General features: G+C 51.6%; 1 protein-coding gene across 4 annotated transcripts; it reads left to right on the forward strand.

The window, feature by feature from the left end:
* The first annotated feature begins 2,529 nt into the window (after positions 1-2,529).
* Positions 2,530-23,730, forward strand: RAPGEFL1 (Rap guanine nucleotide exchange factor like 1). Of its 4 annotated transcripts, XM_069543401.1 has the most exons (15): positions 2,530-3,410; positions 6,229-6,307; positions 7,230-7,365; positions 7,592-7,689; positions 9,305-9,417; positions 9,631-9,798; positions 10,540-10,637; positions 10,738-10,860; positions 11,389-11,567; positions 11,757-11,847; positions 12,418-12,468; positions 12,815-12,902; positions 13,705-13,769; positions 14,096-14,150; positions 14,397-16,709. In XM_069543401.1, exons 1-15 carry the CDS (start codon positions 2,891-2,893, stop codon positions 14,519-14,521), a joined length of 1,989 nt encoding a protein of 662 aa, XP_069399502.1. In that variant the 5' UTR covers positions 2,530-2,890; the 3' UTR covers positions 14,522-16,709. The 4 variants fall into 4 exon arrangements, with proteins under 4 accessions (XP_069399502.1, XP_069399499.1, XP_069399500.1 ...); XM_069543398.1 differs by having other exon boundaries at positions 9,305-9,798; XM_069543399.1 differs by lacking the exons at positions 14,096-14,150; positions 14,397-16,709 and adding an exon at positions 22,985-23,730 and having other exon boundaries at positions 9,305-9,798.
* The last annotated feature ends 1,051 nt before the right edge of the window (positions 23,731-24,781 follow it).

Here is a 24,781-nt window from a genome sequence, read left to right on the forward strand (position 1 = left end):
CCACAGATCTTTGTGGTATATCTTCAAATGACAGTTGGGACTCCCTCCTATGCCCATTGCTGCTGCTGCCACAGCCAGAGAACCATGTACTCTTCTGACCCTCACCCCAGATTTCTCTTTGAGTCATGTCAGTTAACTTCCCTTCTCCTATGCAGAGTGATGGGTAACTATGGGCCTGATCTCATGGGGTCATACAAAGAATGCCAGCCAGCCTTGGAGGTGGGTCGCTGGCAGGAGGAATAAGCTTGTTTAGATACTTCCCCCTCACCCCTGCCTCTTGATTCTCCAGTCCTGCAGTTAGATCCCATTGCTCTCTCTGTTGCCCTGGTAACCAGCTCAGCAAGAAGAAACTCAAGCTCAGCAAAGCCCCCAGGTTCTCTGCCCTCCCAGCCTGCCTCTCAGTGGGCAGAAAGAAGGCAACTGTTAGGGGCAGACAAATCAGCCTTAGGTAGTCCTGCTCTATCCCCTTCCAGAAGTCCATGGACTGGGTGCTTAAACTTTTTGGCCCCATTCTCCTCACAGGTGTTAATCACACCGCCCTCTTTCCCTGTTTCTTCCATCATAGAGTGTAGATGCCTTGACAACTATCTTCTCCATGAGGTCAGCACGTGGGCCTTATCAGAACAACAAAGGACTTAAAATTCCAAAGTTGTCTCCCAGCATCAGTAGCCCACTTAGGTTGGGTTGTCCCTCTAGGGCAGTAATTCTCAATCCTGGCTACACAAATCACTTGAGGATCCTTTAAAAAAAAAAAAATACCATAAACCCTGGCCCTACCTCAGCGATCTGATTTAATTAATTTGAGGTGTGGCCGGGGCAACATTATTTTTGAAAAGTTCCCTGGATTACAATGTGCAACTGGGGCGAGAACCAGTGCTGTTCCAGGAGCACCATAACTTGATGCTGGTTTTCCTCTCTGATTCAAGATCTTGAACTTAGTCTATGCCTGATGTCCTTGAGTAGTTGGAGGGTGCTGGGGTCCTGATCCCCAATTCCAATTTCCAGGAATCTCTTTGACCCTTGTATTTGCAGCCCCAACACGCTCCACACTCCCCAATTCTTCCCCCTTCCTAAATGACAATCCCAAATCCTGCCCAGAGAGGACGTTACCAAGGCAACCAGCTTAATCTGGTAACTGTGGCATGTGCTGGGAGTGGAGCCCTCCTCTCTTCTTACTCAGTTCATGAAATGCCTGGGGAGCTCCAAGCCACTCCAGCCAGCTTCCCCTCTTGACCCCAGGGACATCAGGGTATCCAGTGAAGAGAGTATCAGGAAACTGATACTTGGATCTCTATTCTAGCTTGTCAGCCAAAATTGTGTTCTCTCCTTTTTTACTGTTCCTTTTTGCAAATCCACAAACAGATGGGTGTGCAAAGCTTTAATTCTGTGAACACATGTTCTTGTACACATCGGACCAGATAAGCACACATGGTGACACGTGTAGTACACACCCTGTTCAGTTCTGCCACCACTCCAGGCTTTCGCATTCCTTCTCTGCCTGGCCCATGCACAGTAAACAGAGGTGGGGCATTGTCCAAGGAGCCTCAACCCACATGTTGCCTGGTGCCACTGCCCCACCTTGTTACTTTACACTTGACGTGATTACCCTCAGCGTGTCTCCATACCCGCCTTTACCTGGGACAGTCTATCCTTAGCGACAGAATGCTTTGAGCATAGGCATCAGAAATAAGGATCATCTGGAGTGCATATTCGGTACCGCTTTCCCCACTCCATGGCTATGTCACCTCTGGAGGGTCTCTCTATGCCTGATGGTGTTGGTTGGCAGTTCTACAGCTTGTCACCCATCTCCAGGGCTCTGCTTCCTCCTGCTGCCAGCAGGTGAAGGTGCCCTTGTGCTCCTGGTCTCGCTCTCCCTCTGCCTACCATCTCTTCTCCTCACCCTAATTAGACTTGCCACAACCTGCTACTCTCTGCTTGGCTTCTACCTGCCTGCCAGTACCTGCCTCTCACAGGCCAGGCCCTCACCATCTATTGTGCCCTACCAGAAAGGGCAGATGGTTGGTGCACCCCCCCCCCCGCCCCCCGCCCCCATTCCAATGCCATTTCACTCGAGGCCTCCCCAGCCCTTTTTACAGAAAGAAGATAAAGACCACATACTCCACTGAGTAGGGCAACAGAGGGCACAATCGAGATCGAGAGTTATGGACACCCAGTCAGCAATTTTTGTAGGCCTCCCTCACTTGAATACAGGCAGGTCCATCAAGGTGTGCAGCCTGATTTTTTGCAGTGATACCAAGAGTCCTCGTAAGCCTCGAGCCAGGAAGCTCCCTCTCCACTGGTAAATGACTCCCTCACCCTTGCCATTAATGTCTGCGTCTACTCCGAACCCAATCCCATTCAGCCCCTTACTGTTTTCCCTCACCGTCAGCCCCAGCGCCCCAAGTTCAAGCCTCGCGTGGCCCAGGTGGGCGGGCCCATGAAGGGTAGGGGCGGGGACTGGGCGGGGACTGGAGAAGGGGGCGCGGTCTCAGTTCTGCCACCTTCCCCCCGGCCAGGAGCGCAGCCGCCGCCGCCGCCGCGTCCTCACAGCCTTGCGCTCCGCCCGCTGCCTCTGCCGCCGCAGCCCGGCCCAGGAGCGCAGATCCTTTGGGCACCGGCCCCGCAGCCAGCCCACCCTTTGGGCCGCGTGCGCTGCAGCCGGCATGGGGGGCCACTGAGAGCCGGCACTCCTTCCCTCTGGTACCTCCCCCGGCCACTGGCCACTGGACTCCTGCCAGCGAGCCTCGGGCACCTCTGGCCCCAGTCCGGAGCCTGGCACGGCCCTCAGCTCTGCCCCTCCGGCTCTGAGCATCGTGTCCCTGCCCCCCCCGCCCGTGCCTGGGACACCTGGGTCCCCCGGCGGCCCTGAGGAGAGGGGCGGGGGGGGGTTATGAAGCCGCTGGAGAAATTTCTGAAGAAGCAGACGTCGCAGCTGGCGGGGCGAACGGTGGCGGGAGGTCCCGGCGGGGGTCCGGGGAGCTGCGGCGGGCCTGGAGGGGGTGGGGGACCTGGCGGGGGCGGCGGTCCAGCCGGGGGACCGCGGCCGCTGCAGCGGCGTCAGAGCGTGTCTCGCCTGCTGCTCCCAGCTTTCCTCCGGGAGCCCCCCGCCGAGCCGGGGCTGGAGCCGCCCCCAGAGGAGGACGGAGGAGAGCCGGCGGGGGTCGCGGAAGAGCTCGGCAGCGGAGGGCCCTGTTGGCTGCAGCTGGAGGAGGTCCCGGGGCCCGGGCCGCTCGGGGGAGGGGGACCCCTGCGTTCCCCTTCCTCGTACTCCTCAGACGAGCTGTCCCCCGGCGAGCCTCTAACTCCTCCACCCTGGGCCCCTCTGGGCGCCCCCGAGCGGCCGGAGCATCTTCTGAACTGGGTTCTGGAGCGGCTGGCCGGAGGGGCCACCAGGGACAGCGCCGCTTCAGGTAAGGAGTGGGCTGGCTCATCCATCCCGGAGTAGGGTTTGCCCCTCCCCCACCCGGGTCCTCTTGCTTGCCCTTGGACGGTGAGGGTGGCGCCGTGCGGGAGCCTTGGTGTGGGGTTGAGTGGTCGGTTGAAGTGGGGTAGGGGTCTATGGGAGGGACAGAGCTTTCTGCAGCAGAGAAGTGACAGTGCCACCTTCCTCTGTGTAGCAGCCTCACCCACGCCTGGAGAAGAAGCTGAACCCCTTTTCCTCATTGAGCCTCCCTTCCTCTCCCCTGGACATTTCATCCAGACCCTATGGGTCCCCAGTGTTGACTACCTCCTTCTGTGGCTGAGAATTAGAGCTTGACACACTAAGATGGAAGCTGCCCAGACCAGTCAGTGCAGCCCTCTAGAGGTGGCCAAGCCCCAAAAGACCTTCTAGGAGTCCCGGGTTCTCTTTAGAAGGCCCAGAGCAGAGGGCTGGCCCACTTGGCGGGGCAGCGCCAGACAGGCACACAGCGGCCCAAGCTGCCTTTAGGCTCTGGCAAAGGGATGCATTGTCCCTAGCAGCTTGGGGTAGGGGGGGACGCGTGTGGAGAGAGGTATTCTAGTTGGGGGCGGATTCAGAAGGTGTCTGGTGGCTGGGCAGACCTCAGGCCCTGCAGCGTACAGGGGGGTCTGAACCTCTCCAGCTCCCGCCCTTCCGGCGGCAGGCCTCAGCACAGGGCCTCTTTAAAAATAACCACACCCTGAGAGGCTTATTCCCTAAATGATGAAGCTATTTTGCCACTCCCCACCAGCACCCCTGCTAAGGACATTTTGAGGAAACTGAGGCCCCAGATTGGTGGTAAGCGGCTGAAGTAAAAGACCAAGGGTCTTCAGGACTAATTGTCAGCATTTCACTAACACCCAGTGGGGTCTGAGGATTGGGAGTCCAGGCTGAGGGCTTGCAGATGGGGGTTTCACGCATTGCTCCCAGACCTTTGCAGGTAGCCCTAACCCAGGTGTGCGGAATGGGGCTCCACTCCCCTAGATTTTTCTCAAGACCCAAGTACTCTCTTTGGCTCAGGTTGCAGTTGCCCTGGGGAGCTGACACCTTTTGGATTTAATTAGAAAAATATCAGACACACACAGCTCTCTTAACCATAACTTCCCGCCTACACTACACACACTGTGTCTCTATGACACATTCCCTGGGGAGGCTGTGCATTGGACCAGAGCCTGCCTAGGAAGAGACAGACACCAAACTGCAGCCCCTATGGCACCATTTCCCCCACTCTGCCCCATGGTCTTCTTCCTTTGCTCTGTTTATCTTTCCTGTGAGATAAAGAGTAGAGGGAAGGATTGGGGACATCCCTAGTCCTCGTCCCCATCCCTGGGGCTGAGGATCAGGGCTGCGGTGGCTCTCTGACTCACTTTAAAGACTGGGCAGAGAGAAAAAGGGAGAAACTGTCTTTCCCCTTTTGCCAGGGCCTGGTGCCACAGATGCTGCTCAGTGCCCCCTGAGGAAGGACTCTTGAACTGACTGTCACTGTATTACCTGGACTGGCAGGCTGGATCTCCAGAGTAACTGGTTTGGGGGAACCCCAAAGCAGTCCTAGAATAGATGAGAATCAAGCTTAACTTGCCACTCTGATATTCTCCAATATAACCAATATTCTTAAGCAATCTCAGTTCCCTCCCAGGGTGTGTGGGCGGGGGAGACTTGTACAAGCTACCCCAAACAAGCCAAAGCAGCCCCCCACTGCCCACTGTACTTCACTCTGACACTCTGCTTGCCTCAAGCACAGTGAGAAAAGAACAGAAACGCAGGAGTCAGGGTTCTTACTCCAGCTCCAGGCAAGTTCCTCTCAGCTCTGGGCCTTGGTTTCTCATTTGTGAAATGAAATCATTGAAGTTGAGGATCTCATGTTGATTCACCCGCTCCACTTTCATGGCTAGAATTGGAGGCCAGGGGATGGTGACCCAAGGGCCATCAGAAGCCTTGGGGCAGTACCTGGGGACCTGGCCCTAACCTGTTCTGATGAGGACACCTGGCTCCCTCCCCGTGCCCTGCCTGTCTGTGTGTGCCAGGCTGCCCTGCCCCACCCCAGGGCTGGCTGCAAGTCAGGGCGACCTTGTACCTGGCTGACTGGCTGAGCCAGGCCCAGATGGGGGTGTGGAGGGGGAAAGGGTGGTGTGAGGAGCCACTCCCCTCCACCCTTGCATCATTAACTCTTCCATCCCTGGGCAGCTGGAGGACATAAGCTTTCTATTTAAAGGCTTTGGGATCAAAGCGATGGCAGTCGTCCCTCTCCCTTTTAATGGGGCTGGTTCTCACCTGCCTAGTTGGAACTCAAAACTCTTAGGTAGGGAGTGGGGAGGGGAGGAGGGACACACACACACACACACACACACACACACAAACGCTGCCCCTGACCCTACCTCTGTGCTTAGAAGTTCTCTTTGCCTAGAGACACTTATAGGGACTACCTCTCTTCCCCACCCCCCTTCCCGGACAGATCTCAAGCTTGGCGTATTAAGTGACCCGCTACCCACGCACACTAGAGAAGTGGGCGTGGCCATCGGAGGGCGCCCCCTCCTTCCCTCCAGTTGCCTCGGCAGCTGCCAACCCCACCCCCGCAGCGGCTGCCCAGAACCTTCACGTGTGTGTGTGTGTGTGTGTGTGTGTGTGTGTATGTATGGTGGGGCATGTGCAGAGCATGACTGGGCAAGTGGCTGAGGCTCCAGCCCAGCTAAAGAGAATTTGCCCTTGAGGCAAGAGAGGGGGCGTGGTGAGCGTCCAACCAGGTCCTGGAAGTGCCCTCCTGACATCAGTGGTGGCGACTGCTCTTACAGATACCCTGCTGGATGACATCGTCCTCACTCATTCGCTCTTCCTTCCCACGGAGAAATTTCTGCAGGAGCTGCACCAGTAATATCCTTTTGTGAAGCTTGCAAAAGGGGAGGTCAAGAGGGAGCCACTCCCTGCATCCCACATGCCATGGGATGTGAGGGGCTAAGCTCTTCCCAAGAAAACGCACCTGGGTTTCAATCCCAGGTTCTTCACTCACCAACTGTGTGACCTCGGAAAGATCACCTGACTTCCTGGGGCCTCAGTTTCCCCTTCTGTAAAACAGGGCTAAACAGTACCTGCCCCTGGGGCTGCTGTGGAGACCATTCTGGCAGTAGAGGTAGGAGTGCTTGGAGACTGCAGAGCCCTGTATGGATGTAAGGTGTTATTATTCTATTAAGAGCGCCTGTCTCCCCACTGAATTATTGCTCTAAACATCCGGTTGCCCAGCGAGTTATTACAGGGTCTGATGAAACATCAGGTCATGGCTGTGCTTTCATAGGGTCACTAGAGACAAGTCACTGATTGGGCTATTCATAGGGCCTCTCACCAAGTTATTCTAGGACCTAATTGTAAATGGCAGGCCAGTGAATAGAATATCATAGGTTCTCTTTGAAACACCAGGCCTTACACAGAGAGATGGTCAGGTTTGTGGTTAGCACCATCAGCCTTTATCAGCCTACTGTGAGCTCTGGGCTGTGGGCTGATCAGGGGTTGGGTGGGTCCAGGCGGAGTAGCTTCTAGTGAATTTCTTCAAGTGAAATTCAAATAGGCAAGAGCTGCATGTGGTCAAGTGGGTGCCATCCCTACCTACTCTGACAAAAACGTGGGCTGGGGCATGAGGGGTCCTGGTTCCAGGGAACTTCAGAGCCCCTTTCTCTCTGGCCCCAAACCTAGAGAATTTTTAGGGCTGGCCTTGGCTCCCATTGCAAAGCCTTGCCTTCCATACCCCTTACCAGTGTCCTCAAGTCTGCCTGCCAGGGCTTTTTCTTAACTTAGGGGTCAGCTTTGTTTGGGCAGGAGGCATGGAAGGCCCTGAGGGGCTGGGCCGGAAGCAGGCCTGTCTAGCCATGCTCCTTCACTTCTTGGACACCTACCAGGGGCTGCTGCAGGAGGAAGAGGGGGCTGGCCGCATCATCAAGGTGGGCCTGGGATGAGAAGGTGGGTGACCAGGCTGTTTGCTCTGGAAGGGGCCCTTTTGAAGGAACCATACTTCTCAAGCTGGGTACCTGGAAGAAAAGAGGCCAGCAAGTCCTAGCTTACAGGATTCTTCTGTGCTTGAAGGCATGGAGGCCCTGCCCTGCCTTTGCAGAGAGTGATGCTGGGATGAGACCTCTGCCCTCACCTTCTTTCTCCTTGTCTCTGCAGGACCTGTACCTGCTGATTATGAAGGATGAGTCTCTTTACCAGGACCTCCGAGAGGACACACTGAGGCTGCACCAGCTTGTGGAAACAGTGGAGCTAAAGTGAGGGGAATGGGCTTGGGGAGGGGCCAGGAAAAAAGTCCCTCTTGTTCCTCAATTAGAGGGCTGGGTGCCTCTGGCTTTTGGACTCCAAGATGCCTTGATTTCAGTCCCTTTCTCTTACTGGAGAGGAGCACAAAGCATTGTTTCCAGTCATTTTGGGGGTCCATTCTCCCATCCACTTATTTGTCTGTCCAGTGGTGTACTGATAAATATTGAACAACCAGCACTCCAGGAAAAAGAGCCCTGACTTGTAACTTTTGCTGATTCCCATGGTGTATATTCGCTCACCATGGTTAATTTCAAGCTCCCAGCATGATGTCACTGAATGTGAAGTTGGGAAGAGATGTGCAGCAGCAGGTCATTGTGTAGTACCTTTACCATACAAATCCAACAGACGCAAATAGCCTGAAGAGCACAGAGAACGTGGTGAAACAGTTAGGAAATGACATTTTTTGTATTATAATAATTTGGCTATAAGTTTATAAAATATATACATGTTTATATACAATTATCTATTATAATTAATTTTTTAATGGCTGTGTTTAAAAGCAGTTGGCAAAATTTAACAGTCTGCCTTCACGAGCCATTGTGAGCTGACTTCAAGACACCACTGTGTCCATCTGTCCATCTTTTCAGCCCTTTCAGTTTCTCCATCCCACTGTCATAACCCTCATTTAGGCTTCAGTATCTCTCACCTGGATTATAGCCACAGCCTCTGATCCAGGGCTTTAGCTTGTGGTTTTGTGTCTTATGCTGATGCCAGAGAGATCTCTCAAACTTGACAACCTTGTGCTTCTGTTCCCAAAATATCCACGCCCCCCCCAACATCCTAGCCCCTCTCTCTGTCTGCCTTCTGCTGATCCTTCCTTTCACATCTCCCACATCCCCCCTTACTCATGACACTCCCTATACACCCACCAATTCCATGAACACCTGTGTGTTCTCAACTTCCTGCTATCACTTATATGGTCCACCCCAGAGTGCCCTCCTCCCACCCCCTTCTCTTCCTGTTGTCCTTCAAGGTCCAGGTCAAATGCCATCTTCTCATTAAAGCATCTTTTGGCGGTAGCTGTCCCCCCGCCCCCCTCCTCCCTGTACCAACAAAACTCTTCTTGTGCCCTTATTATATCATCTAACACCTCCTGTCTGGTGTGAGAGGTAGCTGTATGCAAGTCTGTCTCCCTCCCAGACTGTGAAGTTTTTGTCAGTAAAATTCAGCAAACAGCTGATGACCTACACCTGCCATGTACCAGGCAGCGTGCTAGGCCTGGAGGTTGAAAATAAAATTCAGTCAGCTCTCAATCTTGTAGAAGAGATAAAACACGAAGGTAAACACATATTAGCCCAATGTCCTACAGCCATTGAGACAAAAAGGTGACCTCTGCTGGTGGGTGGGGTGGACAGAGAAGAATTCAGGAGGAGGTGGCATTTGATTCGGTCATTCGGACAGCTGTCCTCTGCTGGCCGTGGTCCTGTCTTCTGACCTCCTTCACCACTCTCCGAACCTGATGCTGGGGCATCCTTGACCCGGTTCTGACATCCTTGCTTGATGCTGCCTGCCTGGCATGCAGGATGCCTGGCTGGGCTCTCTGATGCCCAGTGGTGTCCACACCAGGATCCCGGAGGAGAGCCAGCCGCCCAGCAAGCAGGTAAAGCCACTCTTCCGCCACTTCCGTCGGATAGACTCCTGTCTGCAGACCCGCGTGGCTTTCCGGGGTTCCGATGAGAGTGAGTGTTCTGGGGGCTCTGAGGGGTCTCCGGATCGCGGGCACCCTCTATGGGGTTTCCTTCTGTCTCAGAACCAGTCCTTTTCACATCTTTTTCAGAGGCCAACCCATTTAAGATTGCAGTGGGGTGGGAAACAGGGGTGCTCAGGCGGGGGCTGTGCTGATGCTGCCATTCTGCCCGCTGGTGAAAAGCCACCTTCCGGTCTCTGTCTAGTCTTCTGCCGGGTCTACATGCCTGATCACTCTTACGTGACCATACGCAGCCGCCTCTCAGCATCTGTGCAGGACATTCTGGGCTCTGTGACGGAGAAATTGCAGTACTCAGAGGAGCCTGCGGGGCGTGAGGATTCCCTCATCCTGGTTGCTGTGGCCTCCTCAGGAGGTGAGGGTCAGAAAGAGCTGGGCTGGTGAGGGGGTGGGGCGTGGGCGGGGGAGTGGTAGGACAAGGAGAGAAACTCACAAGCCCAATGGCCCGGGGGCAGAAGTAACAGCTGAATTCTAGGCCCTGGCTGCTACTCTAAGTGTGGCCCTAGGACCAGCCACAGGAGCATCGCCTGGGAGCTTGCTAAAAAGTATCTCAGGCCCACACTAGACCTGCAGAGTCAGAATGTGTTTTAATAAGATCCCCAGGTGATATCTATGCACATTAAAGTTGGGGACACAGTGGTCCAGGACACTTGGATGCTGCTCTGGGTGCTTGCCTCTTATTCACCTAGGGATCTGGTCCTCTAACCTCCTCAAGCATCTACGGATGCTACATTTTTGAGACCAAAGACACAGGATGGGCCTCCAATCCCAGTAGGAAGGCAAAAATCCCTGCAGTGTAGTTATAGCCTTATTTTCCTCTAAGACAGAAAAAAAAAATCTTGTTTTCTCAGTGTTACTGGGATGATAGAATAAGAGAAGAGCTAAAAAGAATGTTGGGAGTCAAAAGGAGGTTGTAAATGCAAGACAATCCATTTTTTGAAAACTGTCGTTTAAATACAGCATAGGCCAGTGATGACAAGTCCCGTTAGTCTAGAGTACATCTGTGCAGGGTTGGGAGTGTCGGGATGGGGCAGTGGCTGGGGGATGCGAGGGTGCAGGGGTCGATGCTAAGGCAAAGCAGCTCATTCTCCTGCAGAGAAGGTCCTTCTCCAGCCGACTGAAGACTGTGTCTTCACCACACTGGGCATCAACAGCCACCTGTTTGCTTGCACCCGAGACAGCTTTGAGGCCCTGGTAAGAACTCCTTCATAAGCCTTGGCTGGTAGCAGAGGCTGAGAGGGGCTGGGGCAGAAATTCACAAGCCCAGCCCCTGTGCCCCTGCCTGCCCCACCAGGTGCCCCTTCCTGAGGAGATCCAGGTCTCCCCTGGAGACACGGAGATCCATCGCGGGGAGCCTGAGGACGTGGCCAACCACCTTACCGCCTTCCACTGGGAGCTGTTCCGCTGTGTGCACGAGGTGGGGACTGAGGCTGCAGCTGGGTTGGGGGCCTGCAGAGAGGCAGCACTCTGGGCTGAAAGTTCTGCTTAGGACGCTCCGCGTCCTTGCAGCATGCCCTGGGACAGTGTGCCGCGGGAACCTCTCTAAGCCTTTGTCCCCGAATCTGGGGAAAAAAAGAAGAAAGAGAGGACCATCCCCCGCCCTCCATCAGGGTGGTTCAGGATCCAAGTGGCGCTTATACAGAACCTGACCCACAGTTAGTATTTGTAAAATATTCACTATTAAAGAAAAGGCAGCGACAGTAAGGTTGATCAGATGGTTTAAGCGCTTGGCAGCGTGTAAGCTTTCAGTAGATCGTAGAGTATTATTAATGTTGGTTGTTTCCCCTCCTCCTCGTTGCATCCTGTCCTGTCCCCGCGTTTTCTATTTTCCACCCCTCCCGCCCCCGCCCTCCTGCCTGTCCTGGCTCCCTGCCTCCCACTGTCATCTCCCCGTCCCCCGCCTCCATCCCACGCCATGGCGCCCCCTCCGCCGCCCCGGCTTCAGCTGGAGTTCGTGGACTACGTGTTCCACGGGGAGCGCGGCCGCCGGGAGACGGCCAACCTCGAGCTGCTGCTGCAGCGCTGCAGCGAGGTTACCCACTGGGTGGCCACCGAGGTGCTGCTCTGCGAGGCCCCGGGCAAGCGCGCGCAGCTGCTCAAGAAGTTCATCAAGATCGCGGCCATGTGAGTGCGCCGGCCGGCCGCGAGGGGGAATCCCTGGCCTCCCGCCCGCCCCTCACTGACCCCGCCTCCCCTCCCGCTGACCCCGCCTCCCGCCCCCGCTGACCCCGCCTCCCGCCCCCGCTGACCCCGCCTCCCGCCCCCGCTGACCCCGCCTCCCGCCCCCGCTGACCCCGCCTCCCGCCCCCGCAGCTGCAAGCAGAACCAGGATCTGCTGTCCTTCTACGCCGTGGTCATGGGGCTGGACAACGCCGCCGTCAGCCGCCTGAGGCTCACCTGGGAGGTGAGGTGACCGCCTCCTCGCCTCCCCCCTGGGCCGACCCACCTCGGGGATCTTGGCCTCCACACACAGTCTTGACATCCCTGGGCTCACCCCAGAGATCTTTCCCGGGACGGCTGCTCACCTCTGGGGAGCTTTTGTGAGGACTGGAAGGAGGCGCCCTCTTCTGGCGACTACAGCTCCGGGGCACCGGGCAGGGCTAAAGGGCCGGGTACCTGTGCACATCAGTGAAGGCGAATCCGCGCCTGACCGCGGGGTGGTGGGTTGGGCGCAGGCAGCTCGGCCCAGGTCGCAGAATGGGCTCTGGGATTTCAGCCCGCACCCAGGGAGGCTTTGTGCGTGGCTCAGGTATCAGCAGTGGTCTCCATTTCGCCAGAAGAGATCATTCCTCTGGGCCGCTGCCAGCGCCCCAGACCTAGCCCAAGGCTGGGTCTACTTCCCCACCCCATAGGCTTCCCAGCCCCGTGCCAGGCACTCCGGCCCTTTCCCCCCCTAACACCTGGGGATTAGCCAGGCGGGCCTGTGAAACCCAAGGAGCTCCAGAATCTGACATCTCCTTCCTTCAACCTGCAGAAGCTGCCAGGGAAATTCAAGAACTTGTTCCGCAAATTCGAGAACCTGACGGTGAGTGGCTTTGGCTCTTTTATCTGCCGCTGGACTGGCACCCCAGAGACTCAGTGCCTGCAAACCTTTCACCTCCAGCTTCCCTTTCAAGGTTTTCTGTGTCTGGGAGCCCCCCTCCCCACCCCTCTCCTGCAGCCCACCACCCTGGGAGGGAAGCTGGGAGGGTTGTAGTTTTGTTTTCCCCAGAGAAGAGGATACAGCAGTGAAGTCCCCACTTAAATACCCAAACACACCCCTGTCTGTTTGGAGATATTTGTAGGGAAGGGGCTGGGGGACGGGGGAGGGGGACAACTTTAGGGTACACTGGGCCTATTTGTCACTTTTTCCCTCTGTTGTGGAACCCTAGGACCCCTGCAGGAACCACAAAAGCTACCGGGAAGTGATCTCCAAGATGAAACCTCCTGTGATTCCTTTCGTGCCTCTGATCCTCAAAGGTGAGAGTGGCTTCTAAGCTATGTTCCTCTCCACACATTCCATGCCCCGTTCAGGCCCTCAATCCCCTCTCAATTCAGCTCTGTGTGTGGCCACATAGAGAGAAGCCCCCAGGTTGAATGTGGTTTGGGGAAGGGGAAGGGCCCTTTGGACCTCCTCTCCCTTTTTTGTAAACTTTTATTTGCATCTGTGTGTGTGTGATCTATTCTCCAGCCATAAGTTTGTATTTCTTCAGTTTTTTTCTGGGATGTCTTTTTCTTCTGTGCAGCCTCCTCTCTGGTTCAGGAACAGTCTGTTCTTTTTCAATAAGGATCATCTCCATGTGGCAGGGAGGGTTCACGTATGGGTTGATCTGATCATGAGCTCTGTAAGACCTGCCAGCATCTTGGGGGCTTTGTTACTGGGGTGTGCTCAGTGAGCAGGGAATCTGCCTCTCTGCCCTCAAGTTCAGCATTACTCTCTGCATTTTTGAGCATGTGCAGTAAAAATTCAGCATTCTTTGGACCACCAACCCTGAGTCTGTTTGGTTACCAGCTCTACCACTGTAACGACTGGATGGCATGCGTTGGTTCTGTAAAGTGACATCCTCCAGATACTGGGTGACTTTTTCGATATGCAGTCCCCTTAGTGGCCTCGGCAGTTTCACGAGTGTTGTTAAAGTGAACACAAAGATTTGAACCTCTTGATTTGCATGATTTTCTGGGGTCAAGTGAACAGCGAACCATTTTTACAGGTCTCCTCGGGTCGCTTCCAGGAAAAGTGGATCTCCCCCTCTTACCCCTTTGCTTCTCTCCCCATCCCTAGACCTGACTTTCCTGCACGAGGGAAGTAAGACCCTGGTAGATGGCTTGGTGAACATTGAGAAGCTGGTGAGTGACTTTGCCAACCCCAGTCCCATGAGTGGGGTGGCTGGTACCCTCCCCCGCTCTTGGCACACACACCCCTGAAGACCGCACCTTTCCACATGGTGCCCAGCTTGCCCGGCAGACTCCTGACTGTCTCTCTGGTGGTATCACTGTGGCAACCTGCCCATGGGTGCCAAAACTGACAGGCAGCTTGGGGCAGGGGCAGCTCTGCCTCTCCCTAACCTGGCCCCCTGTCACACCCCTTCTTTGGTCCAGTGGAGGAAGGGGAGCCTTGGGAGGGGAGCACCTTTCTGGGCCCTTTTCGGGACTCAGTTCTTGTCATCTCCCAGCATTCAGTGGCCGAAAAAGTGAGGACAGTCCGCAAATACCGGAGCCGGCCCCTTTGTGAGTACTTGGGGTTTTGAGGGCGTTACAGGTGGAGATTTGACAGAGCAGGAGGGTTTCTGGGAGACTCCCGCACTCCAGTGTTTATTTCCTTAAACATCTCATTTCTCCATTCTCTCCCGGCCTTCCCGGGGGCCCTCCTGCCCATCAACCACCCCAGTCCACACCCTTCCTTCCCTCGGGCTGGTTGTGTGCAGGGGAAGAAGGGCACCCTGACCGCCTGCCTCCCTGTCCTCACATCCCCAGGCCTTGATATGGAGGCCTCCCCACATCACCTGCAGACCAAGGCCTACGTGCGCCAGTTCCAGGTCATCGACAATCAGAACCTCCTCTTCGAGCTCTCCTACAAGCTGGAGGCCAACAGTCAGTGAGAACTGAGGTTCTGGTCGGCCCCTCACCAGGGTCCTTGGGCACCTGGCACTCAAGCACTTTGCACAACTCCCTGCCCACACCTGACAGCTTTCTTCTGGAGCCGCTTCCTGCCCCACAGGAAGGAGTTGAATGGACTGAGCCCTGGACTCATAAGCCTGTTCTTCCTGCTGAAGTCCTCTCCCCCGTGCTCCTTTAAGCCCAAGCCACCCTCTGCTAGTTCCTGCCCTCCCAGGGGAAGCAGTGGGCAGAGAGCTCCTTCCTTGGCCCCTCCCATCCAGGTCTGTTCCGGAGATGGAGTTTCCCATCTCCTCTACCCAAGCAGGCAGGAAGGCTTTGCCTACCCCCCGCCCCATCTCATCTCACAGAGCAGAGCTGTGGGAGGGATTGGCAGCCTTCCTCTCCACCACCTGCCTGGCTTCTGCCTGGCATCTGCCTGACTACTTCTTGGTGAGGGCTGGGACCCCTAGATGCACCGCCAGATGTGATATTGCCCTTGTGTCTGTCTGCGTGCGTGCGTGTGTGTGTGTGTGTATTTGCACATGCGCGTGTGGCCCCTTTGAAGGAGTAGCGCTGCATCTGGCATTTGAGGGAAGGTGCTGTGTGTCCTGGGGAGGGGGTCCTTCTGTTTGGTGCTACCCTTGTCTGCTCTGCTCCCGGAACAGTATGGGGTGCTTTCCCTACCCCCACCACTCCCTGCCCAGCTCCTCCGCTGCCCTGCACACCCAGGCTTGTGGGTGAAGCTGCTCTGGAGGGCAGGGAGCAGGAGCAGACAGGAGGGTTACCATCAGCCCTTACAGGTCCCCCACTCAGGTCTCCTAAAGTTCCCTGGGTGGGCTCTGATGAGAGGGTAAAAGAAGCTCAGGGAAACACAGGCCTAAGCTGCCTACAGGACCCTCCCTCCACGTTGCAGTGGGGTGAGTCATGGTAGCAGGAGTTCAAGGTTGATTTCTGCCCATCCTCCTGATTTTAGGGTGTCTGAAGGCACCCCGCTCCAGTACTCTTGCCTGGGAAATCCCATGGGTGGAGGAGCCTGGTAGGCTGCAGTCCATGGGGTCGCTAAGAGTCGGACACGACTTCACTTTCACTTTCACTGTTCACTTTCACGCATGGAGAAGGAAATGGCAACCCACTCCAGTGTTCTTGCCTGGAGAATCCCAGGGTCTGGGGAGCCTGGTGGGCTGCCGTCTCTGGGGTCGCACAGAGTCGGACACGACTGAAGTGACTTAGCAACAGCACCACTGCTAAGAAGGGAGTTATCATCTCCCTTTGGCTCTTCTGCAAGGATGCCAGCACATGGTCTCATCCTCCTCCCTGTCTTGGCTCCCCCCTTGGTCCTTCCCATCAGAGCTGGGTGGGGTGGACCCCTGTACTTGGGGCAGGCAGCCGCCCCCCGCTCCCCGACATGGGGCAGGGAACGGCAGAGACTGGAAAAGCAAAACTGGGCCCTGGCGATGCCTTTGTTACCTCTCAGTCTCCCCTCCCTCTCCCATCAGGGGCCTCCAGGGCTGAGGGTGCAAGACTCCCGGCAGCTACGGGGTGAGGTTTCCTGGCGCAGCCTCACCCTCCTTTATGGCACCACCTCTTTCCCTTCCGAAGAGGCAGCAGCAGCCCCAGCCAAAGCAGCTGCTGCTCCTGCTCTGAGAGTGTATATATTTTTTACCAAAAGCTCGGGAATTGTAAATTTATTTTTTAAAACTCAAGGAGAGAAAGAGCCTTGTATCATATGTAAACAGTGTATCATAGGTTACATTGTACAGTCCCTTTTATACTGCGGTCTGTCTTGTTCCTACCCCGAAAATATGTCTATAGACTCCCCACCCCTCCACGTCCACAGGCGCTGTGTCCCACCCCCTCCATCCCTAGAGACAGTGACCTCTGTCTGTCCACTCTTCCCTGCTACTGCTGATGTGTGTTCCTGTCCCTGCAGCCACCCTTCCTCCTGATGCCTCTCAGCAGCCTTGTCACTCCAGTGCTCATAGTCCTCACCAAACCCTGGGCCCCCCCTGGTCCAGTCTCGGCTGCTGCCCACCTCTGGCCTTGACCCCTGCCCTGCTGCCTCCCACAGGCCTCCCAGACCCCTTCCCATGCCCCACAGTTCTACCAGAGTGAACCGTGTGTGCTGTATAGGCTCGGTTGTCATTGCAGAAACCTGCTGGAGTCAAAGCCGATAAAAATCTATGAATCGACCCTCCTGCTGTTCTCCATTCTGTTTCTTTGAGGCTGGGGAAGGGCCAAAAGGGGAGAGAGGGAATCCATCTATCAGGACTCTGGGCTGGGCTGTTCTGGAGTGACTTTGAAAAACGTGGGTGAGAGGAAAAGCTGCTAGATTCGGGAGCCACGCCGCCAAGTGCCTGGAACTTGCAAGAATGAATGTTTTAGCTCTTCTGTGTTTCAGGCGTGCCATGGATATGCGATCTTGGTTAATTCTAACACTGTGAGGTGGAGGATGGAAGCTGGACAGTCGCAGCAAAGTGTCCAAGTTACAGGGTGAATGAGGTGGCAGAACAGGGCCCCTAACCCAAATCTGTCCATTGCAGACAGCGTGCACATTCCCTGCTGCTACCCAGATGCATGCACTCTGCACGCAGTTATACTAAGATATACTAAGATGTGGGGCAACTAGAGCTTAGTGTTCGGCTCTAATGGGAGCCTGACCTCCAGGAAACGTTGCGGACTCAGTCACATGTGAGCCCTTGACCTTCCCTCCTGCATCAGTTATTCCCTCAGTCTCCTGCATCTCAGAAAGTAGTCTTCTCACCCACCCAAGTTTTTGAGGCAAGAATCTAGGGCTCCACTCTTGATGATGCCCCTTTCCCTCATCCCTCACTCATCTCATCTGCCTGGCCCGGCATCTTCAATTGCAGAACACATCCTGGACTTCCCTCGTGGTCCAGTGGTTAAGACTCTGCACTTCCAATGCAGGGGACATAGCTTCAGTGTCTGGTCAGGCAACTGAGATCCCACATGCCTTGCCGAAAACAAAAAACAAAGCAAAACAACCAAAACCAAATCCTGATCGGTCCACTTCTCCATTACCACCAGTCCAAACCACTTTCATGTCCTCCCTGGATGCTTGCGCTAGCCTCCTACCTGGGCTCTCAGCTTCTTCTCTCCAACCCGCTTCTAACCCCACCAGTTAGTTCCTCATACTGCAACCAGGGTACTTTTTTTACAAACCTAAATCTGATAGTGTATGGCTAAACTTAAAGAAGAGCTTCCCAGGTTGCACTAGTGGTAAAGAACCTGCCTGTGAATGCAGGAGACAAATGAGATGTGGGTCCGATCCCTGGGTCAGGAAGATCCCCTGGAGGAGGGCATGGCAACCCACTCCAGTACTCTTGCCTGGAGAATTCCATGAACAGAGGAGCCTGGCGGCCTACAGTCCATAGGGTCATCGCTAAGAGTCCACAATGAAGCAACTTAGCGCACACACATGGAAGCTTAAAGAAAGTGGCGATACCAAGTATCAGTGAGGAAACAGAGAAACTAGGACTTTTATAAATTGTTGGTGGGAGTGTGAATTGGTAATCCCAGTTTGGAAAATTGTCTGGTCATATCTACTAAGATTAAATGTACTCTGTACCTGTGACCTAGCATTTCCACTCCTGGGTGTATGTATACCCAAGAGAATTTAGTGCCTGTGTCCACCAAAGAATATGCACAACAATGATCATAGCAGTTTTGTTCATGATAAAGAAACTGGAAAAAATCCAAGTGTCCTTCAACAGGTGAATGAACAAATTGATTGTATATTCTTATAATGGAACATTACATAGCAAAAGAAAGGAGCAAATGACTACTCCCCTCATGGGCTTCCCTCGTGGCTCAGCTGATAAAGAATCCACCCACAATGCGGGAGACCTGAGTTCAATCCCTGGGTTGGGAAGATCCCCTGGAGAAGGGAACAGCTACCTACTCCAGTATTCTAGCCTGGAGAACTCCATGGACTGTATAGTCCACGGGGTCGCAAAGAGTCGGACACGACTGAGCGACTTTCACTCACCTGTATAAATGAATCTCATAGATATAACATTGAGTAAACAAAGCCAGATGTATAGACTACACACTGTACAATTCTGTTTAGAGAAGTTTAAAAACAGGCAAAATTATGGAGAGTGAAGTGAAAATAGTGGTTGCTTGTGGGATGGGAGAGAGTATTGAAGTGGTGTGGAGAAACCCTCTGTGGTGATAATAATGTTCTACATCTTTTTATTTAATTGAAGTACAGTTTATTTACAATGTTGTGTTTCATGTGCAAAACAATGATTCAGTCTTATATAAAAATGTATATAACACACATATACACACATATTTTCTTTTATTATCTTCCTTTATAGGTTATTAAAGATATTGAATATAGGGGCCTTCCCTGGTGGTCCAGAGGTTAGGATTCCACCCTTCCATTGCAGGAGGCATAAGTTCCATCCTGGACAGGAAACCAAGATCTCCCACGTGGCACGATGTGGCCATAAAATTGAAATTTAAAAAATAGAAAGCTATTGAATATAGTTCCTTGTGCTATACAGTATACACTTGTTTATCTATTTTATATATAGTAATGTGTGTCTGTTAATCCAAAACTCTTAATTTTTCTTCCCCCCCTTCCCCATTGGTAACCATAAGAGTCTGTGAGCCCATTTCTGTCCCATAAATAAGTTCGTTTGTATCACTTGTTTTAGATTCCACATATAAGTGATATCGTGTGATGTTTGTCTTTGGCTGGCTTACTTTACTATGATAATCTCAGGTCCATCCATGTTGCTACAAATAGCGTTCTTTTTTCCATTCTTTTCTATGACTAATATCCCACTGTGTATATGATATGTACACCTCTTCTTTATCCACTCATCGATTGGACCTTTAGGTTGCTTCCACGTCTTTTGTAAATAGTGCTGCCATAAACACAATATTCTATATCTTGACCTGAATGTGGTTACAGTGTGAGTGTGTGTTCATTGAGATTTATATTAATACACTTTACTGTCATGTTATATTTCAATGAAAACAATCCTGATTGTAACACTCCTCTGTATTCGATAACACAGATTAAAAACAAAAATCTCCCCTCTCTGACCTCACTTTCTTTCTCTTCTCTCCCTCACCCTCTCCAGCCACACTGACTGCCTTATCATTCCTAAAACACATTCTTGTCTCAGGGGCTTTACCTTTGCTCTTCCCTGAGTCTTTCCTGAATGCTCTGACCACCCCCCCACTTTGTCTCCCCCAATTCTCCTGTATATTCTACAAGGCTTTCATTGCTACCTGACATCATCTATACTTTTTCATCCATTTGACTTTCCTGCCCCAGGAATGTTAGCTCCGGGAGTCTGTCATAGTCCTCTTCAGTACCAAGAGCAGTACTTGGCACCGAGAAGACACTCGATACATATTTGCTGAATGAATAAGGATTTGAAATAGGGGTCGAAAGAGGACAAGACACAAGATGATAAGTGCTCTAGGAAATAAGTCAGAGAGATTCACTTATGGTCTGCAGGTTAAGGGTGGCGACAATAAAACTTCTTAAAAGAGATAATCCAGGACTTGAAGCAGGCACAGAGTTGGATGGCCTAGGTGTGGATGTGGGAAGTCGGGGATGAGGCACTGGGGCTCTGTGGGCTGTGTGGGAGAGGGTGAACTTACTTAGTAATGCTGCACCTCCAGAGATTGGCTTAGCAATGAGTAAAAAGGTGGAAATAATTTGAAGCAGTCAGACCAATGTATTAATAATAAGGTGCTCTCTGGATCTGGGGTTTGAAGAATTTAAGCAGTGCCTTTTGAATCCACTAGGTGTCGCCACCAAGATTACGTCTCATCATGGAAGAGGCCTGGGACCGGTACAGTTGAGTCTATCACGGGGACTATTCCCAGGCATGAGAAATTTGACTAGAATATCCCAAATCTTTCATTCTCTGCTTTTCTGCTGGGTGTTTTCCATTACACATTTAAACCTTCTCAATTCTTGCCGCCCCCGCCTTTTTAAAATTTGGCTGCGCCATGTGGCATGTGAGATCTTAGTTCCCCTACCAGGCACTCATTTCACATGCTAGCAAAGTAATGCTCAAAATTCTCCAAGCCAGGCTTCAGCAGTATGTGAACCGAGAACTTCCAGATGTTCATGCCGGATTTAGAAAAGGCAGAGGAACCAGAGATCAAATTGCCAACATCCACTGGATCATAGAAAAGCAAGAGAATTCCAGAAAAACATCTACTTCTGCTTCATTGACTACACTAAAGCCTTTGACTGTGTGGATCATAACAAACTGTGAAAAAAATTTTAAAGACATGGGAATACCAGGCCACCTGACCTGCCTCCTGAGAAATCTGTATGCAGGTCCAGAAGCAACAGTTAGAATCAGACGTGGAACAACGGACTGGTTCAAAACTGGGAAAGGAGTATGTCAAGGCTGTATATTGCCACCCAGCTTATTTAACTTATATGCAGAGTATATCATGGGAAATACCGGGCTGGATGAAGCACAATCTGGAATCAAGATTGCCAGGAGAAATATCAATATCCTCAGATATGCAGATGACACCACCCTTATGGCAGAAAGTGAAGAGGAACTAAAGAGCTTCTTGATGAAAGTGAAAGGGGAGAGTGAAAAAGCTGACTTAAAACTCGACATTCAGAAAACTAAGATCATGGCATCCAGTTCCATCACTTCATGGCAAATAGAGGGGAAACAATGGAAACAGTGACAGACTTTATTTTCTTGGGTGCCAGGATCACTGCAGAGGGTGACTGCAGCCATGAAATTAAAAGACCCTGGCTCCTTGGAAGAAAAGCTATGACAAACCTAGACAGCATATTAAAAAGCAGAAATGTCCCTTTGCCAACAAAAGTCCGCATAGTCAAAGCTATGGTTTTTCCAGTAGTCATGTATGGATGTGAGAGTTGGACCGTGAAGAAGGCTGAGTGCCAAAGAATTGGTGCTTTTGAACTGTGGTGTTGGAGAAGACTCTTGAGAGTCTGTACTGCAAGGAGAACAACCAGTCAATCCTAAAGAAAATCAGTCCTGAATATTCATTGGAAGGACTGATGCTGAAGCTGAAACTCCAATACTTTGGCCACTGGACACGAAGAGCCAACTCATTAGAAGAGACCCTGATGCTAGGAAAGATTGAATGCAGGAGAAGGGGGCAACAGAGGAGGAGATGGTTGGATGGCGTTGCTGATTCGATGGACATGAGTTTGAGCAAGCTGCAGGAGATGGTGGAGGACAGGGAAGCCTGGCGTGCTGCAGTCCATGGGGTCGCAAAGAGTGGGACGCAACTGAGTGACTGAACAATAACCAGGGACTGAACCCCTGCCGCCTACATTGGGAGAGTGGACCACCAAGGAGGTCCCTCAACTCTCCATGTTTATAAACACTTTCCTTGAGCTGACATGTCCATTCTAGCTACTTTCCCCCTTCACTTCTTGTTTCTTGTTCTAGGCCAGACTTCCTGAAGAGATTGTCTCTACCTCCTCGTGTCCCATTCATTCCCTTTTTTTTTTATTATTAAAGAAAAACTTATTTACTTATTTAATTTATTTGGCTACATTGGGTCTTATTTGTGGTACCTGAGATCTTTGTTGCATCATGGAGGATCTTTCACTGCGACAGGAAGCCTCTCTCGTTGTGGAGCATGGGTTCAGTTGTGGTGTGCAACTTCAGTTGCCTCGAAGCATGTCGGGTCTTAGTTCCCTGACAAGAGATAGAACCTGAGTCCCCTGTATTGCAAGGAGGATTCTTTTTTAAAATAATTTCTATTTTATTTATTTTTATTTGTGGCTGTGATAGGTCTTCATTGCTGTGCAGGCTTTTTCTCTAGTTGCAGTGTGACGGCTTCTCATTTCAGTGGCTTCTCTTGTCGTGGAGCATGGGCTTCAGTAGTTACAACACGTGGGCTCAGGAGTTGCAGTTCCCAGGCTCTAGAGCACAGGGTCAACAGTTGTGGCACATGGGCTTAGTTGCTCTGAGGCATGTGGGATCTTCCTGGACCAGGGATCGAACCCGTGTCTCCTGCATTGGCAGGCAAATTCTTTACCACTGAGCCACCAGGGAAGCATGCAAGGAGGATTCTTAAACAATGAACCACCAGGAAAGTCCCCCCATTCGTTCCTATTTTATTTTGTCTTGTTTCTTCAACTTTTCATCAAGAAAGAGTTCAGACACAGAAAAGCTGAACAATTAGTCCAACGAATACTTAGAACTTTCTAGACTCTATAATTAACATTTTGTTAAATTTGCTTTTGTTCTCTCTCTATGCACACATGCACACACACACGCTTTTTCTTTTGCCAAGCTACTTGAAAGTAAGTTGAAAATGTTAATATCACTTCATTCCTAAAAGCCTTAGTAAGAATCTTCTCAGAATAAGGACATTGCCTTACATGTCCACCACACCATTATCTCACCTAAGAAAATCAACAGTAGTTCCATGATATCAGCTAATATTCAGTCTATATTTTTTCCCAGGTTGTTTCAAAGATATCTTTAAGGGACTTCCCTGGTGGTCCAGTGGTTGAGTCCACCCGCCAATGCAGGGGACACGCGTTTGATCCCTGGTCTGGGAAGATTCCACTTGCTGCAAGGCAACTAAGCCTGCAAGCTGCAACTACTGAGTCCTCGTGGTGAAACTGTGGAGCCTGTGTGCCTAGAGTCTGTGCTCCCCAACAAGAGAAGGTACTGCAATGAGAAGCCCGTGCACGGCAATGAAGAGTAGCCCTGCTCACCACAACTAGTGAAAGCCTGCAGGCAGCAACGAAGACCCAGCACAGCCAAAAATAAATAAATAAAAATTTATAAAAATAAATCTTTTAAAAAGTTTAGGGAAAAAAATCCTGATGTAATCAAGGTCTATGCATTGCATCTGGCTGTTAGATCTCATTAGCCTCTTAATCTAGAATAGCTTCTTTTCTAGATGACATTGACTTTTCAGTCTAGACAGATATCTTGTAAATACATGAATTGTCTGATTGTTTTCCCCACACTCGTGTTTACTTGTACCTTCATCCCCTCTGTAGAGTCTAAGCTACTGGTTCTGTCTAGAGAGGAGTGTCCAATACAAATATAATGTGAGCCATGTTGGTAATTAAAATTCTTCTAGTACTCACATTAAAGAAGTAAGAAGAAACAGGTAAGTTAATTGCAATATTTTATTTAACTCACTATCCAAAATAATGTCATTTCAGCTTATAATCAATATAAACATATTAATGAGACATTTTACCTTCCTTTTTTTTGTATTAAGTCTTTGAACCTTGGTGTGCAGTTTTACTTGCAGCATATGAGGATTCAGACTACTCACTTTAAAATTTATTTTTTAATTGAAGTATAGTTGATTTACAGTGTTGGGTCAATTTCTGCTGTACAGCAAAGTGACTCAGTTATACATATATATATACACATTTTTAAAATATTCTTTTCCATTATGGTTTATCCCAGAATAGTGAATATAGTTTCCTGTGCTATATAGTAGGACTTTATTGCTTATCCATTCTCAATACAATAGTCTCCTGCTGCTAAGTTGCTTCAGTTGTGTACGACTCTGTGCGACCCCATAGACGGCAGCCCACCAGGCTCCCCCGTCCCTGGGATTCTCCAGGCAAGAACACTGGAGTGGGTTGCCATTTCCTTCTCTAGTGCATGAAAGTGAGAAGTGAAAGTGAAGTCACTCAGTCGTGTCCGACTCTTAGCAACCCCATGGACTGCAGCCCACCAGGTTCCTCCGTCCATGGAATTTTCCAGGCAAGAGTGCTGGAATGGGGTGCCATTGCCTTCTCTGATGCTATAGTCTACTAACCCCAAACTCCCAGTCCATCCCTCCCTGACCCTAACCTCCCCTGGCAACCACAAGCCCGTTTTCTATGTCTGTGCAGACTAATCACATTTTAATTGATCAACAGCTACCAGTGACTATCGGCTCCTAGATTGGACCGTATAGTTCTAGTGGTTTTCTGGAGCTTAAATATTCTAGGGAAGAATACCTTATAGGTGATGTTAATAGCATTACACCAGGAGGCAAATAGTGTCCATCTGGCCCCTGTCAGTGGTGGCTGAGGTTGACTCTGTGGTTAAAGAGACACTGCCAGATTTCTCCATTAAAAAGATACCCTCCCCCCCCCCCCCACTGCCTCCGCTTTGCAGTTAGTATGCAGTGATTTTTGCATCTGGCAAATATCCTGTGTATCCCAACCACTCACTCTTGTTCAAAAGTTGTTAAATGTGTTGTGTAACATTTCACTCATACAAAAAGTTTAAAGACAAATATAA

This window comes from Ovis canadensis, chromosome 11, assembly GCF_042477335.2.
Source record: "Ovis canadensis isolate MfBH-ARS-UI-01 breed Bighorn chromosome 11, ARS-UI_OviCan_v2, whole genome shotgun sequence".
NCBI classification, from domain to species: Eukaryota; Metazoa; Chordata; class Mammalia; order Artiodactyla; family Bovidae; genus Ovis; species Ovis canadensis.